This window comes from Leptonychotes weddellii, chromosome 4, assembly GCF_054177405.1.
Source record: "Leptonychotes weddellii isolate Sample4059 chromosome 4, ASM5417740v2, whole genome shotgun sequence".
Classification (NCBI taxonomy): domain Eukaryota; kingdom Metazoa; phylum Chordata; class Mammalia; order Carnivora; family Phocidae; genus Leptonychotes; species Leptonychotes weddellii.
In genome coordinates, this window is record NC_138372.1 from 72,346,551 (window position 1) to 72,360,476 (window position 13,926).

A 13,926-nucleotide genomic window follows, 5' to 3' on the forward strand; every position below is an offset into this window, starting at 1 on the left:
AATAAACATTTCTTTCAAAAGAAAAATTACCCAGCTCTGCCCCAATTACCACCTCCCCTAAAAAAATGTATTTTTAAACCATTACCAGAAAAGAGATGCTTTATTAAAATAACTGTAAGGCTCGTATGTGAAGAAGCTAGAAATAATCTTCAGTCTACAAGGAAGATACGTATAAAGGGGGAAAGGACAAGAAATAATATAAATTTATAAAATTTGGTATATGGGGGGGCAATTCTGGAAGCTTAAAAAAGTAGCCCCAGGAAAAGAGTGAAAAGAATGATAATGAGTGAAAATAAAGTAGGTTTCCTAGGTTCAAGAAGGGGTTACAAAAGTGAAAGCATAATGGATGGTAAGAGCACATGTAGGAGTGCTGAGGTACATCCCCAATTTTTTGAGGTAATATGACAGACGGGCAGTTATTAGCTCTCACATCCTTGGTCTTAATGTCTGAGACACATGTTCCAATCAATATGTCACTTCTGCTCATAGTGACAGATGATCTAGAGTGATAGATTAAGAAGCCCTTCCCGCTTGCTAAAAAAACTTTCCCCTCCAGCCTATCACAGGTATAGAGGATCCTAAAAATGTTCAAAGGACACTAACCCATCCCCTGATGTTCTAGTTGTGAGAAGATGGAACCCACAGAAAGAAGGTGGCAAGTCCACAGTCACAGAGGGTGGACTGGGCTCCCCTCCCTGAGGGTTCTTCAGAGTTGTGTAACTTGGAGTGTGCTATTGGAATGCCATCTGGAAAGGTTAACACACTGAGCTATTATCACTTATTCACATTTTAGTACAATTATTTTATCAAAGGTTCTAAGCTGACACAGGTCTAAGAAACGACACTGAATAAATACATTGTAATGGGGTAAAAATATGGCAAGAACCGAATGGGGCAGTGAGCAAGTAAAAAAGCCCAGAAAATAAAGCCCTCCTCACAATTTTGCCTAGGGCTATTTCCTCCAAAAGCTATTTCCTCTGTTTAAAAAAAAAAAAAAAAATGTTTTTATCTCCCATAAGGTATGCTAGGTACGCAGAGGAAAATTCCAGAGCTGTACACCACTAAGCAAAGTCACAAATGACTAAAGGAAGGTGGAGCAGCTGTGGACATTTCTGCTTTCCAACCTGGAAGAAGTGGTTTCTTTCCGGTGCAGCGAAAAAGACAATCAATGGTATTTCATTACAGAAAAGGACCCCATGATTACACAAAACAGTTAAAATCAGAATTTCAAAATGATCATGTTTTGAGCTACTGTGGGGGCCGGGGAAGTAGGGAGAAGTGAGGGCTCAAAAAATAAGGCAAAAGTAGAAAAAGAAAAAACAAAACTCCCCTCTCTAACAGTCAGAATTAAAGAGACACAGTGGCGAATGAGATTCCAAAATCCTCTGGCCGGTTTGGAGCTGCTCTAACTTTCTTATCACATCCAAACACGGAATTCAGCGAGTAGGGTCTAGGTGCTGTGGGGAGGCGCCAGCGGAAAGGGAAAGAACCTCTGTCAGCTGGGGGGCTCCCCCGCCTGCGCACATTTCCCTCCATTACCCCCCAACTCCGCCCCCCCCCCCAGCAGAGGAGCTCCTGGTAGCCTAGCAACCGCAGACCAGACTGGTCCCCTTTCACGCCGAATTAATGCCATTCCTTACAAACTGCACAGGGTGTTAGGAGGACACAGAGTCCAAACTGGACAGAAGTGAATTTTGGATTCATTCTCTACCCAGCTCTCTCCACCACAATACTGCAGCCCCAGCGCCTCCCACCCCCAGTGCCTCAGTTCCCCCAGGCCCACGGAGGCGAAGCCAGTCCCAGATAGATAGATAGATAGATCCCTCCCTCTCTCCCTCCCTCCCTGGCACTGGGAAAACCAGGTGAGGATGGTTAGAAAGTCTCCCATGGGAAGGAGAAGGCAACTGAAGACAGAGATCCAGAGATCTCCACCAGAGATCAGACTACCCCCATTATGAGGTCCCTAAAAATGTGCTCTTTTGCATCTTGTTTTTTTAGGCTGATAAATCTGACTCTACCAGAAGGGGACCCTACGTGATGTAATGAATTTTACAAAGAATCTCTACTTTTCTACATGCCCAAGAGGCATTAAATGCACCAAGGGCTTGGAGGGAAGTAACAGCTCAAAGTCAGGGGGCACCAAACTGCATCCCAGTTTGTCTATAACTATCTCACCTCCCTTGATTATTTTCTGTCACCCTCCAAATCACTAGGCACCAGCTGGCACCGATTTACAAGGCCTTCATGACATGGACTCGTCAGCCAGGCTCGAGAGGGCGGCCAAGTCTGAGAAAGGCTAGGATGAGCCTGCACGGGCCCAAGAAGCATGACACATGGGTCCATTTAGACCTTGAGGTCAAAGGCCTCCATGAACGTGCTTTCAGAGCTTCAGTGACCATAGAAGCAAACGAAAATACCCCACATTCGCCCAACAAATCCCCAAACCATCCCTCCAAACCAGGGGCAAAATGAGGATAAAATACATATATATATGCACATATGCATCCGGGAGCACAGAGAGTTCATTTATAAAGCCCTGACTAGATTGAGACAAGGCTGGGAGCAAAGAGTGACCTTCAGAACACCTCAACAGGACCTTGGAAAGAAGTACCCTCCAGCCACTAAGGGCGGTCCCATCACCTCTCACTGCTGGGGAAGACAAAGACTGCCGAGCAAGACAGACACCACCGAGAACCCCAATATCTCTTCTTACCCAACACAACTCAACTCAGAATGACCGACATTCATGAATGCGACACAACAGCTTAAAGAATACTAAAACAGATCATTCCAGAATCTATGCTTAGCTTTAGAATTCATCATCAGATTATCTTAAAGGCTTGGACAGTGTGAAAGGAAAACCAGGCTACTGGAGTGCGGGAGCCCACAGCGAGCCCGCAGCAGCAGACAGCCACTTTCGGAAACACGGCATGGGTGGCTTTTAAAGGGCTGCTGTGATTTACACACTGCCTGATTCTAGGGCACATTTTTTATGTCGTGCTCAAGTCAAATCACAGTCTCTGTGAATAGCACCCCCCGAATGCTTTGCAGCGTACAACCTGCATAAAAAGATGCACCCAGAGGCACCTAGACATCATTTATAAAGCTCTCTCGTGATTCTGACATGACAGCCATGCTGGCTTAGGATTGTACATTTGCTGCACTGATAACTACAGCTCAGACATAGACTGGGAATGAGAGGGAGGAAAAAAGAATACCCGCTTCCATTCCAACAAGCTTTATTATGACTACTTCAAGCCACTAAGTGATTCTACTATAGGTTTCTCCTCTATCATCCATCCTCTGGTCTAAAGAGAGAAAAAATGCCAACAGGGACACGAAAAAACAACAGTCGAAAAACAACACGAAAAAAAAAAAACTATCTATCCAAATACTCCCAAACTGTGACACTGCCCTTGGAATAAAGAGGATGGAATGTGGCTCCTGGGACGCAAGCACCTTCAAATTTAACACATGCCATGATTTGTCCTAAAAGTTAAGGACGTATGTTGTCATAAATCCAAGAAACGAAGTGTGACAAATCAGAGTTTTCTTTTCTGTAGTAGGTACCAGATTTCAGTTCTCAAAAATAAAATAAAGCAAACATAAACACCCCCCAAAAATGGGGGTGGTGGTGCTGAAAAGCATCTTTTCTTTCTGCTCAGAAGGAAATCATTGTTTCAGAGTATTGACTATTTAGAGGCACTGAATGGCAGCCCCACTGGAAAGCAGCATATGACCACAGCTCCTGGTCCTAGATGAGCTACTACACAGGACAGTGGCTGTCGGAACGGAAGGCTGACTCAGAAAACCTCAGGGAGCCTGCAGTCCTCCACTGAAGATAAACTCAGGCTCACAATTCATTATCCACTATCCCTAAAAGCCAAAACACTCTGAAAACTGAAAAATTTTAAGTCATTTGGCAGCAAAACAAACCTGACCTCTTTTGGTGGCAAAGCATGAGCTGAGCTACATAAAATCATTTGTAGTCTATTTATCCCACTTTGTGTGAATATTCTTCCATCTCACTGCTAAAATAATGCATTTGAGTCTGGAGTGCTGGCCCAGCTAGACCCCTTTGAGGATGTTATATATGTGTACCATATTACCTTTCAAAAACAATTCTGAATTTTAAAACCCATCTAACCCCCAAGGGTTTCAGATAGGAGGAAAAAGACTGTAGACCTATAATAGGATGACATAAGACCCCTACAAAAGTAACTGAAGGCCTAAGAGAGTCAAATTACCCCCTGGTTGTTCCAGTCTGAGCAGCTTCCTACACAAACCAGACTGCAGCATTATTTGGCAACACTGTGTTAAAAATGGGAAATCTATTACACAGGGTCCTAGTTCCACCTTAAATCCTGGTTTCCTACCTTCACATATTCCAGAGTTGGGTCCAGAAGATGCTGATCCCTGGAAAGAGAAAACATAAGTATGAGAACAATTGGGAACAACGCATTCTTGTGCTGAGTAAAATGTATCTAATATCATGTTCACTCTCTTCATTCAAATTATTAAGATGGGCCCACCTCCCAGGCAATACTCACAGGAGACAGATAAGGAAGTCAGAACAGATACAGATCAGGAGGGGGTAGGACACCACCATAATCCGTCTAGAAGCTCCACCTGCTTTCTCATCAGAGTCAGGCTCCAAACGTTAGACTAGTTCATGTGCTAATTCTAGATTCACTTGAGCAAAAAAATTAGCCTAAAAATCTGAAGCACAGAACAGCAAGGAGGATAGAGGTGGGTGTAAAGCAGGACTGGATGCCCAAATGAGGGATCCTCTGGACCAGACAGCTGTGTTATGTCCTCTTTGACAGAAGAAAATGGAGGCTCACGCAGGCCCAGCGGCTGCCCGAGGTCACCCAGTCGCGGGGGCAAAAGATGGAATCTGTAAACCCAGCTCTCCTCCTAGACCACGTCCTCCTCTTTTTTATAAAAATCACTGCCTTGATTAACCCCCACCCCTGGTGTCAAGCAGAGCAGTTCATCCTCATTTTCTTTGGTGCCCCAGTACTGTTCTCTCCCCCATCTAATGTCTGCTCGTGTCTGTCATAATATGACATTGGGATTAACCAGACAATTAAAAGTAAACAGCAGCAGGTGACCCTAAGGAGGCTGACTTCTCACGGAAACGAAGAGAATCGACTAGGGCAAAGGAGAGGAGCGGGAGACGTGAGAGCGGCCGTTTTCAGTGCTGGCAGAGTTACAGCGAGGCGCCCCCTCAACAGAGGGTGTGAAAAGACAGCGAGCTGCCTTGAGAGACTTAAACTTCAAAAACTCAACACATCCCTGCAGAGACGGCATCATTTTGAGAGGACAGAATGGCTCTAAAGCCTGTAAGAAGAGTCTTCTCCGTGGAGAGGGTCCTAGTTTATCTACAGAAAGAACAGGCACCTCACAAGTCCCCCCAACGAGCAGCTTCCTCTGCAAGGGTGGGCTCGACCCCCAGAGATGGCAGCACTTCTCCTCAGGATAAGAGAGGATTCTGGTCACTGCCGGAGCACAAGGAGTCCCAAGCCCACGGCTCAGGGATACCACCATCTTGTGGAAATGGATACAACCCCCAAAGCCCACGCTTGGCTTGGTGTGAAGGTCCATTTAGGGCTGTACACGGAGCCCTGCACGGAGGCAGGCTGTCATCCAAGATGCTCCTCTCCATGTCAGTGGATGAGGTTCTGGAATGAGACCCTAATAGGGACAAAGGATCTGAGAACAGCATAAGCTCACCGTCCCCGGGCGCATTCCTATCAAAGAGGGGTATAAATCAGTCTGTCAAAGCCTTACAACTCTTTGCCTTCAAGTTCGTTTATCAGGCATCTTTTCCCAAAGCACTGGAATCTGTCCTGTGCCTGGTCACCACTTCTGCCACACGCTCTGGACACCGTGTCGATGTCATCAGGCTTTGCATCCGTGGAACCACCGGTAGTGATGAAAAACTTTGTCGGCAGCACTTTGGCTGTGCTCCCTTTTAAGTTCTTGACCCCCTGGTTTTCTACTGAATTAACATTTCAGGTGTATAGCCATCCAGTCTTAGGCTAATCATCTGGCCCCAAGGTCTGGCCCTGGGAGGGTAGGAAGATGTTAGAACCACTGAAAGGCTGTTCTCATCTTCAAATTTCTTTTTATGCACATTTAAAAATGTGCATTATAGGGCGCCTGGGTGGCTCAGTTGCTTGAGTGACTGAGTTCAGCTCAGGTCATGATCCTGGAGTCCCAGGATCGAGTCCCGCATCGGGCTCCCTGCTCAGCGGGGAGTCTGCTTCTCCCTGACCCTCCCCCCTCTCATGTGCTCTCTCTCAAATAAATAAAATCTTAAAAAGAAAAAATAAAATAAAAATGTGCATTATAGACCTTCATAATCCAAGTATTAATGCATGGTTAAACAGGATAGGTATGGGGGGCTGAAATCAGTGGTTCCCAAATGTTTTTTGGTCTCAGGATCTCTTTACGCTCTAAATTACTAAGGACCCCAAAGAGCTTTTGTTCATGTGGGTTATATCTACTGATTACTGATATTAGAAATTAAACAGAAATTTTCAAATATTAGTATTTTATATTTTATATAAAATAATTTTATTACAAATAGTTATTTTTTCTTAATAAAATAAAAATTTAGTGAAAAGAGTGACACTGTCTCACATTTTTGCAAATCTTTTTCACATCTGGCTTAGAAGTACAGCTGAATTGTCATATCTACTTCTTTTTTTCTTTTTAAAGATTTTATTTATTTATTTGAGAGAGTGCACGTGCATGACCAGAGGGGACAGGCAGAGGGAGACGCAGACTCCCTGCTGAGCAGGGACACAGCCCCTCCCCCCAACACAGGGCTCGATCCCAGGACCCTGAGATCATGACCTGAGCTGAAGGCAGATGCTTAACTGACTGAGCCACCTAGGCGCCCCTCTCATATCTACTTCTGCATTCAGTATGTTATGTCTTGGTTTAGAAAAAAGTCCATCCTCACATAGATATGAAACTGGAAAAGGGCAGGGTATTTCATTAGACTCTTCAGGTAATTATGGCTATTCTTCTTTGATACACACCAAAACTGAACAAGTGGTAATTTCTTAAAGGCTAGTTGTAATGCAGCCTCTTGGACCACGCTTCTTACTCTTTAGCATCTCTCTCCTGCACTCTGATTGGACCTTTTATCCATGTGTGATTCTGTATCCACTGTCCGGGGAAAATACTGGTTCACTGAGTTATGCAGATATTCTAAATTTTGACACATTGCATTATAATATAAAAAAAGAATCACATTTGTCAGTATTGTCGCTGATCTCATCAGAAGTTATTAAACATCGGGAAGTGTCAAGCGCATGGTGGAGGATACAAATTTTCCAAACTTCTAATTTTCACTTGAAAGCTTGAACTTTTTCACTGGCAGCTAACACACTGTCAAATATTTTCCTTGAGCTTCGTTTCATTCAGTTTTGGGAAAGTATTTGCCAAATACCAAGACCGTAGAGTCATGGTTTGTCATTTTAATTCTTTTTTAGGTGCTCGAATGTCATTCTTTTAGTAAATTCTTTTTAGAATTTTGTTCAGGATCTGCTCTTCTCACCAGATTTAGCTCTAAAATCCTTTTCCTTTCACCTCTGAAAGCTGAAACGTTCCTTTCTTCCTTTCTCTAGAGATGTACCTAAAAACTCTCTGGGCTAGTTCTCTCAGAACAGAGCCTTCAAGCTCTCTTGGGAAGAGATGGGATAACCAACAGGGACTAGGCCAGGCGCTGGGCCTGGTGGCTCCTGAAGCAGCGATGGTTAGCACGGTCCTCATGCAGAGACAAGATCTCCTAGAGGCAGGGCAGCCTGTGCTCTCCCATCCAGAGAGCCCAGCACCAAAGAGCCTGGGGTCTTCTCCAAAATGCCCCCCCCCTTAGATGAACCTCCTGTATTCCTCTTCTTTTTTTTTTGTTTTTAAAGTAGGTTCCATACCCAGTGTGAGGCCAACACAAGGCTTGAACTCATGACCCTGAGATCAAGGCCTGAGCTGAGATCAAGAGTCGGATGCCTAATCGACTGCGCCACCCAGGCGCCCCTCCTGTGTTCCTCTTCGATCCTCTACCACACACTTCTCTGGACAGAAGAGAAGGAAACTGGGAAGGCTCTGGTGAGAGATAAACCTGAAGTCCCCTTTCGACCCTGCCCCCCAAATGAACTCTGCTAAGGGAGCCTTGTTCATTCTGCTACAAGAGCAGAGAGGAATCCAAATATCCTAAAATTCTAACTCAGGGCTCCCAGGGTGCCCTAGAGGATCCTCACGTTCTCATCCTTTTTAGACAGGCAAGGAAGGAATACAGGAGAGTGTCTAATAAAACCAAGAGTGTGTTACAAGTCCAGAAACTTTAAAAATCATTGCCCTGAACTAAATTATGTTTATTTTTAAGAGCTAGCTCCAATTTTTTTTTTTCAATTTTTTAAAAAAATTATGTTTAAATGCAGAAATGCTGTGTCTCCTTTCTCAGCCTCCACTTCATCCCAGCTGGCCAAAAGAAGATGTGAGCTAGAAAACAGAACAGTTGGCCCTGTAGCCCTAGCCTCTAATTTGAAATAGAATATCCAATTATTCATACAAGTCTGTGCACCAAACACTCCTTAAGCCACAGATTTATATTCTCCAACAGAGATCACTAGAAAACAAACAGAGGAACTTGGCAATATAAATGAAAAGTTAAAAAAAAATTTTTTTTGCTTATGCAAATTATGAATCCCCACCCTTGTGAATCCATGATGTTTTGTGTATCTCCCTTTACAACTGGTGAGGTTGGCCGACAGCCACGGCCCCTCTGTCAGGCATCTGCCCTACAGCGCATGGTCCACAGACCGCAGGAAAGCGGCAGAATGAAACTGGACCCTCCTGTTATTTTGTTCTTATGTTTATTACGTTTTAAATAACATCACTGTGTTTACTCCAGTTAAATCAGTCTTTCCAGGGTCCCGCTTTCTTAGGTTCATTCTGAGGGATGTGTAGTTGGGAGTCACAGAAATGATGTATTTCCTATTTTAGTTTGTTTCTCATCAGTAACGAGGTTAATAGTGCCTCCCTCTTAAAAGGACACTTGATCTACACGTTTGCTATTTTGAGTTAAGAGGTTCTCCATCTTGAATATACAAGCCAAACTTCACTACCAGATCTTTTCTGAATGCTTGGAATACAGATGAGGAATGAAGTACCCTATGTCTGTCTTAAATTATAGAATGTTTTAAATGAATGAGTGATTTGACTGCTTGAAATATTATGGAATAAATTAATGGCTAACAGTGTTGCCAAACAAATGTCCTTCTGGATATAACAAAGAGAAATCATTCGTAATAAGAGGATTCTTTCATGCAATAGAGGGATGTGAGAAACTAGATCCAACTGTTCCAGACTGAGTAGAATAAAGGTTCCCCTTAAACTCCATGCACGCCAGTAATCCACAGAGTGGGCACCCCTCCTTTGTGCCCATGGCATGGTATTTGCATTCTGGTTCATTCTATTGTATATATATTTATATAAGGTCTCGCCTCAACAAGGTGAGCAACCCAAGAGTAGTGGTGAGTCTACTTCATTCCCAGTATCTCCATAGTTCTTGCATTCATCCCACAAACATCATCAGGCATCTACAACATGCTTTGCTGTAGGCCAGACAATAGAAATAGAGGAATCAGGGACAAAGGCTCTGCTCCCGGAGAAGCTACACGCAAGTGGGGAAGACAGATCAACAGACCCAGCACTACTCAAGTTGGTGTCAGTGGGAAGGAAACACCATGGAGGGGCCTTTCAGGCAACCTTTGAGCTAAGGTTTGAGGGCTGGGTAGGGACTCACTGGGCAAAGAAGCTGAGAGGGAGGTGGTGATGAGAAATGTCCAGGCAATGGGAGAGGCATGTGCAAACACATGGGGACATGGGACACCATGGTGCACTTGGGAAACCACAGCATTCAGGAGTAATTCCACTCTGCTTCCATAGTCATTCCACCAACATCTCTCACCAGGACGCCTGCAACACCTTCCCAGCTCCACCATCTCCACAGCAGCCAGCATGATCCTTCCCCAAATCAAAATCCTCTAATAACTCCCATCCGATCAGAACAAAACCGTGGAGTCCTCACCAGAGCCTCCAAGGCCCTGGTTGGCATGGTCCCCACCATCTCTCCAACCTCACTGGGGTAGGCAGAATTCTAAAGCTGTCCCCCCAACAAAAGGCCCATCCCCTGGAGAGTCAACCGAACACCAATCTCAGTCCTGCTGTGAAGGGATTTTGCAGATGTAAGCCTCAAGTCAGCTGATTTCAAGATCTGGCAACTATCCAAGTGGGCCTGCCGTGCAGAGCGAGGGGGCTTGGACATGAAGGAGCCTGTTGGCGGCGCAACGTTAATAACACGGCCTGTGACAAGGCCCATGGCACGGAACTTCAGGCGGCCTCTATGTGGGAGCTGCCCCCAGCAGATTTCCAGGAAACAGATCTCAGTCCTACAACCACAAGGAACTGAGTTCTGCCAACAACCTGAATGACTGTGAAAGCAGCTTCTTCCCCAGAGGCTCAGATGGGAGCCCAGCTGCTGACATCTTGAGTTTGAGACCCGTAACCAAGAACCCAGCTGAGCTTTGTGGGACTTCTGTCCTACAGAAACTGTGAGGTAATAAACAGGTGTTAAGGCACCATGTTTCTGGCAATTTGTTACTCAGCAAAAGCATACTAATACACTCATTCCATCCAAGGCCTACTGACTTTTCTTTCTGGTGCTCAAACATGCCAAGCTGGTCGCTGCCTCTGTGGCTTGGCATTTACTACTGTTCCTTCGCCTACAACATTCTCCCTGCAGTTCTCAAAGGCTCACTCCCTCACAACATTCAGGACACCTCCTCAGAGAAGCTTTCCTTAAACACTTACCTAAATAAGCACCACCACTACCCTCTCTGGCCTTATCTGGCTTTATTTTTTCCCATATTATCTGATATTATATGAAATGTTTATTTGCTCATGGTCTTTTTTTCTGGAATATAATCCTGCAAGACTGAGGCTTTCTCTGCTTTATTCACCTTGGTATCCCCTGTGCTCTTCACACAGCAGTTGCCCAGTAACCATTTGCTGAATTCATGAATAAAAGAACAAGTAATGGAAGCACAGGGTTAGGGGAGGCTCAGGAGTGGTGGGGGTTTGGGAGATCAGGGTGAAGAGAGGCAGAGCCAAGCATAAGGGGCTTGGATGCCATGTAAACATGTCTAGACTTAGGAAAGCAATGGGATTTGTTGAAAAATCTTAAGCTGCAGAAGAACCAGAGATTTGCGTTTTAGAAAAATCCCCCTGCACTGATGTGGAAAACAGATTCGTGGGGGGCAAGACGGAGTCAGGAAGACCAAAGGAGAGGATGCTAGAGAGGTCTAGGTGACAGGGTGAGGCTTGGGCTATAATGATAGAGGGAGCGGGGATGGTGTACAGATTTAGGAGACTTTTCTAAGTGAGAAAAGACAGATGGTGGTAAATGACCGGCTTTGGTGGGTGAAAGGGAAGAGAGAAACAAGGGCACTTGCTGAATTCTTTCTAACGGAACTAAGTAGATGGTGCCTAGCACATCTCAATATGCTCATTAAGAATGAACTAGCAAAAACCTTTGCTTCAAGCACTATACTACACAAACTTTTAAGACTATCCCGGGATCTGAATTATCTATAAGACTTTGCTCCATTCCCACCCTTTTTCCATGGTTAGCAGTGCACATATGATTGCTGCCATTCAGCTACTGAATGTCTCAGATAAACTCCCTTCCTTTTCAACTGGTAAGTTACTTTCAGAAGGGTCGTTCACATTTTCCAAATTATGAACATGTAAATCTTTCCCATAAAGTATGAGGAAATATAACAAATATTTAAGGGATCCCCTCACAGGGACAAAAATAGTTAACTCAGGAAGGAAACAGAGAACAACAAAACAAGATAGCTGTGTAGATACCAGCCGAGAATACCTGTTTTATATAATCCTTTGGTCTTCTCCATCAGCCCCACCACCACTGTGAGCAACCAGTGCTTGTTTATGTCTTTTCCATGGGACTATACCCCCCATGAGGGTAGGGGCTACTTCTGTCTTGCTCACCAATGTATACTAAGCCCTCAGAACTGTATTTATCACACAGCAGCCAATTAATAAATAAACAAGGGCAAGAATGGACAAATGAAAATTTAAACCACAAAAAAACCACCTTTGTATATAGTCCAAATAGAGCCTCAGAAAACTAGAAATTTCTATTCTGGGACTCTGATTTGCTTAATACGGGAGACCAGATACTCTGAAAACTAAATGATAAATTACAAATATATTTTCAAGTGCATTGTGGAAGTCACTAGAAAGATAAGTCCTCAAGAAGCACAGACATAAAAAACAGATACAGAAACAGAGAACAAATCAAGAACACAAAACATGAACAGCAAGAGGGTAAAAAGCAAAGCAGGGAGGGTAAGCCCTGGGTCCACAGAAGTCAGCAGCTAACCACGAAGCCATCAGAATGGGACTAAACCACCCTTACAAAAAGAATATGCAAAAATAAATACATACATAAAAATTAAGGAGGTAGCATGCTCTCTAGCAAGGGGAACCCAAGAAGGAAACCTACTGTCTCCACCAGAAATTCTGATGGGAAAAAATGACAGTAATAAGAGTCTCCCCTAAGAACTTGTAACTGCAGATCTGCCTTCATGTTGGTTGGGATTCAAATTTATACTACCTGCTTTGACAGAGAATCCAAAACTGAGAAATTAAAGTTTCTGGGTTGGTGGTGCCATTAGTAAGGAAAAAGTAAATACTTTCTGGGGGGAAAACTCTGTCAGCAGAATGCCACTCAGGATATCCACAAATGTGGTCAAACATAAATTTCCTTTCAGAAATAACCACATATACAAGGAAGCAAGCCCCAACCACTGAAGTCAGCAGAAAGAACAATAGACTGAGATCCTCAAAGACTTCAGATACTGGAATATCAGACACAGGCTATAAAATAACAACGTATGATTAAAAAAAAAAAGACGGAATCAAAAAGTGATCTCAGAATAAACAGGCAATTATGAAAATGTTAAAAACTGATTAAAATATATAGTCTGCTACATAACAGGTTAAACATGACCTAAGAAAATATGACAAATCTATGAAGAAACCATAAGCAAATATAAAAAGACACTATACAAAACACAGCACAGAGAGGAAAGGTGATGGGAAATATAAAAGCGATGTAGAAGGTACAATGAGAAGGCCTAATTACATTTAACCAGAACTCCAGAAGAAGAGAATCAAGAGAGAGAAAAAGCAATCGTCAAAGAAATAATGATGGGAAATCTTCAAAATAAATGAAAGATGCCCATTCTCAGATTCAGGCATCCCAATGCATCCTATGCAGTATCAACAAAAATACATTCTCACCTTGACACACTGCAGGGAAACTACAGACCCTCAAAACCAGAGAGAAGATGATAAAAGCAGCCAAAGGGAGCAAAGGAAGGTTGCCCTCTGAGCAATGAGGATTAGGTCGGCAGCGGGTCTTCATCAGCCAGAAGGGAAAGAAAGTGAGCTCAAAATTTCCTGCCCAGCGAAACTACCAAGAACAAGGGTGAATAAAGACAATTTTAGATAAAGACAGAGAACACCATTTGGGAAGAATGAAAAGGATACCAGAAGAACAGCTTAAGATTTAAGAGTGAATGATGCACACAGTAACTGGTCAACATGTAGGTGACTCCAAACCAGCACGGATGGTTCGGACGAATGAGTCATTTGTCGAGTCAAAAAAAAATACCAAGTGCTGGCAAAGAGATGGAGAAATCGGAACCCTTATGCACGGTTGGCGGGAACATAAGCGGTACAGCTGCTCGGAGGAACAGTATGGGGGTTCCTCACAAAATTCAAAATAGAACTACCATATGATCCAGCAATTCCACTTCTGAG

At 43.8% G+C, this 13,926-nt stretch overlaps 1 protein-coding gene across 3 annotated transcripts in view; it reads right to left on the bottom strand.

Moving 5' to 3' along the window:
• BCAR3 (BCAR3 adaptor protein, NSP family member) overlaps positions 1-13,926 on the bottom strand; it is a 130,251-nt gene that overhangs the window by 70,282 nt on the left and 46,043 nt on the right. For all 3 annotated transcript variants that reach the window (XM_081818813.1, XM_081818814.1, XM_081818812.1), the window contains exon 3: positions 4,377-4,416. In XM_081818813.1, coding sequence (XP_081674939.1) covers positions 4,377-4,416 — 40 coding nt within the window. The remainder of the gene's footprint in view (positions 1-4,376; positions 4,417-13,926) is intronic.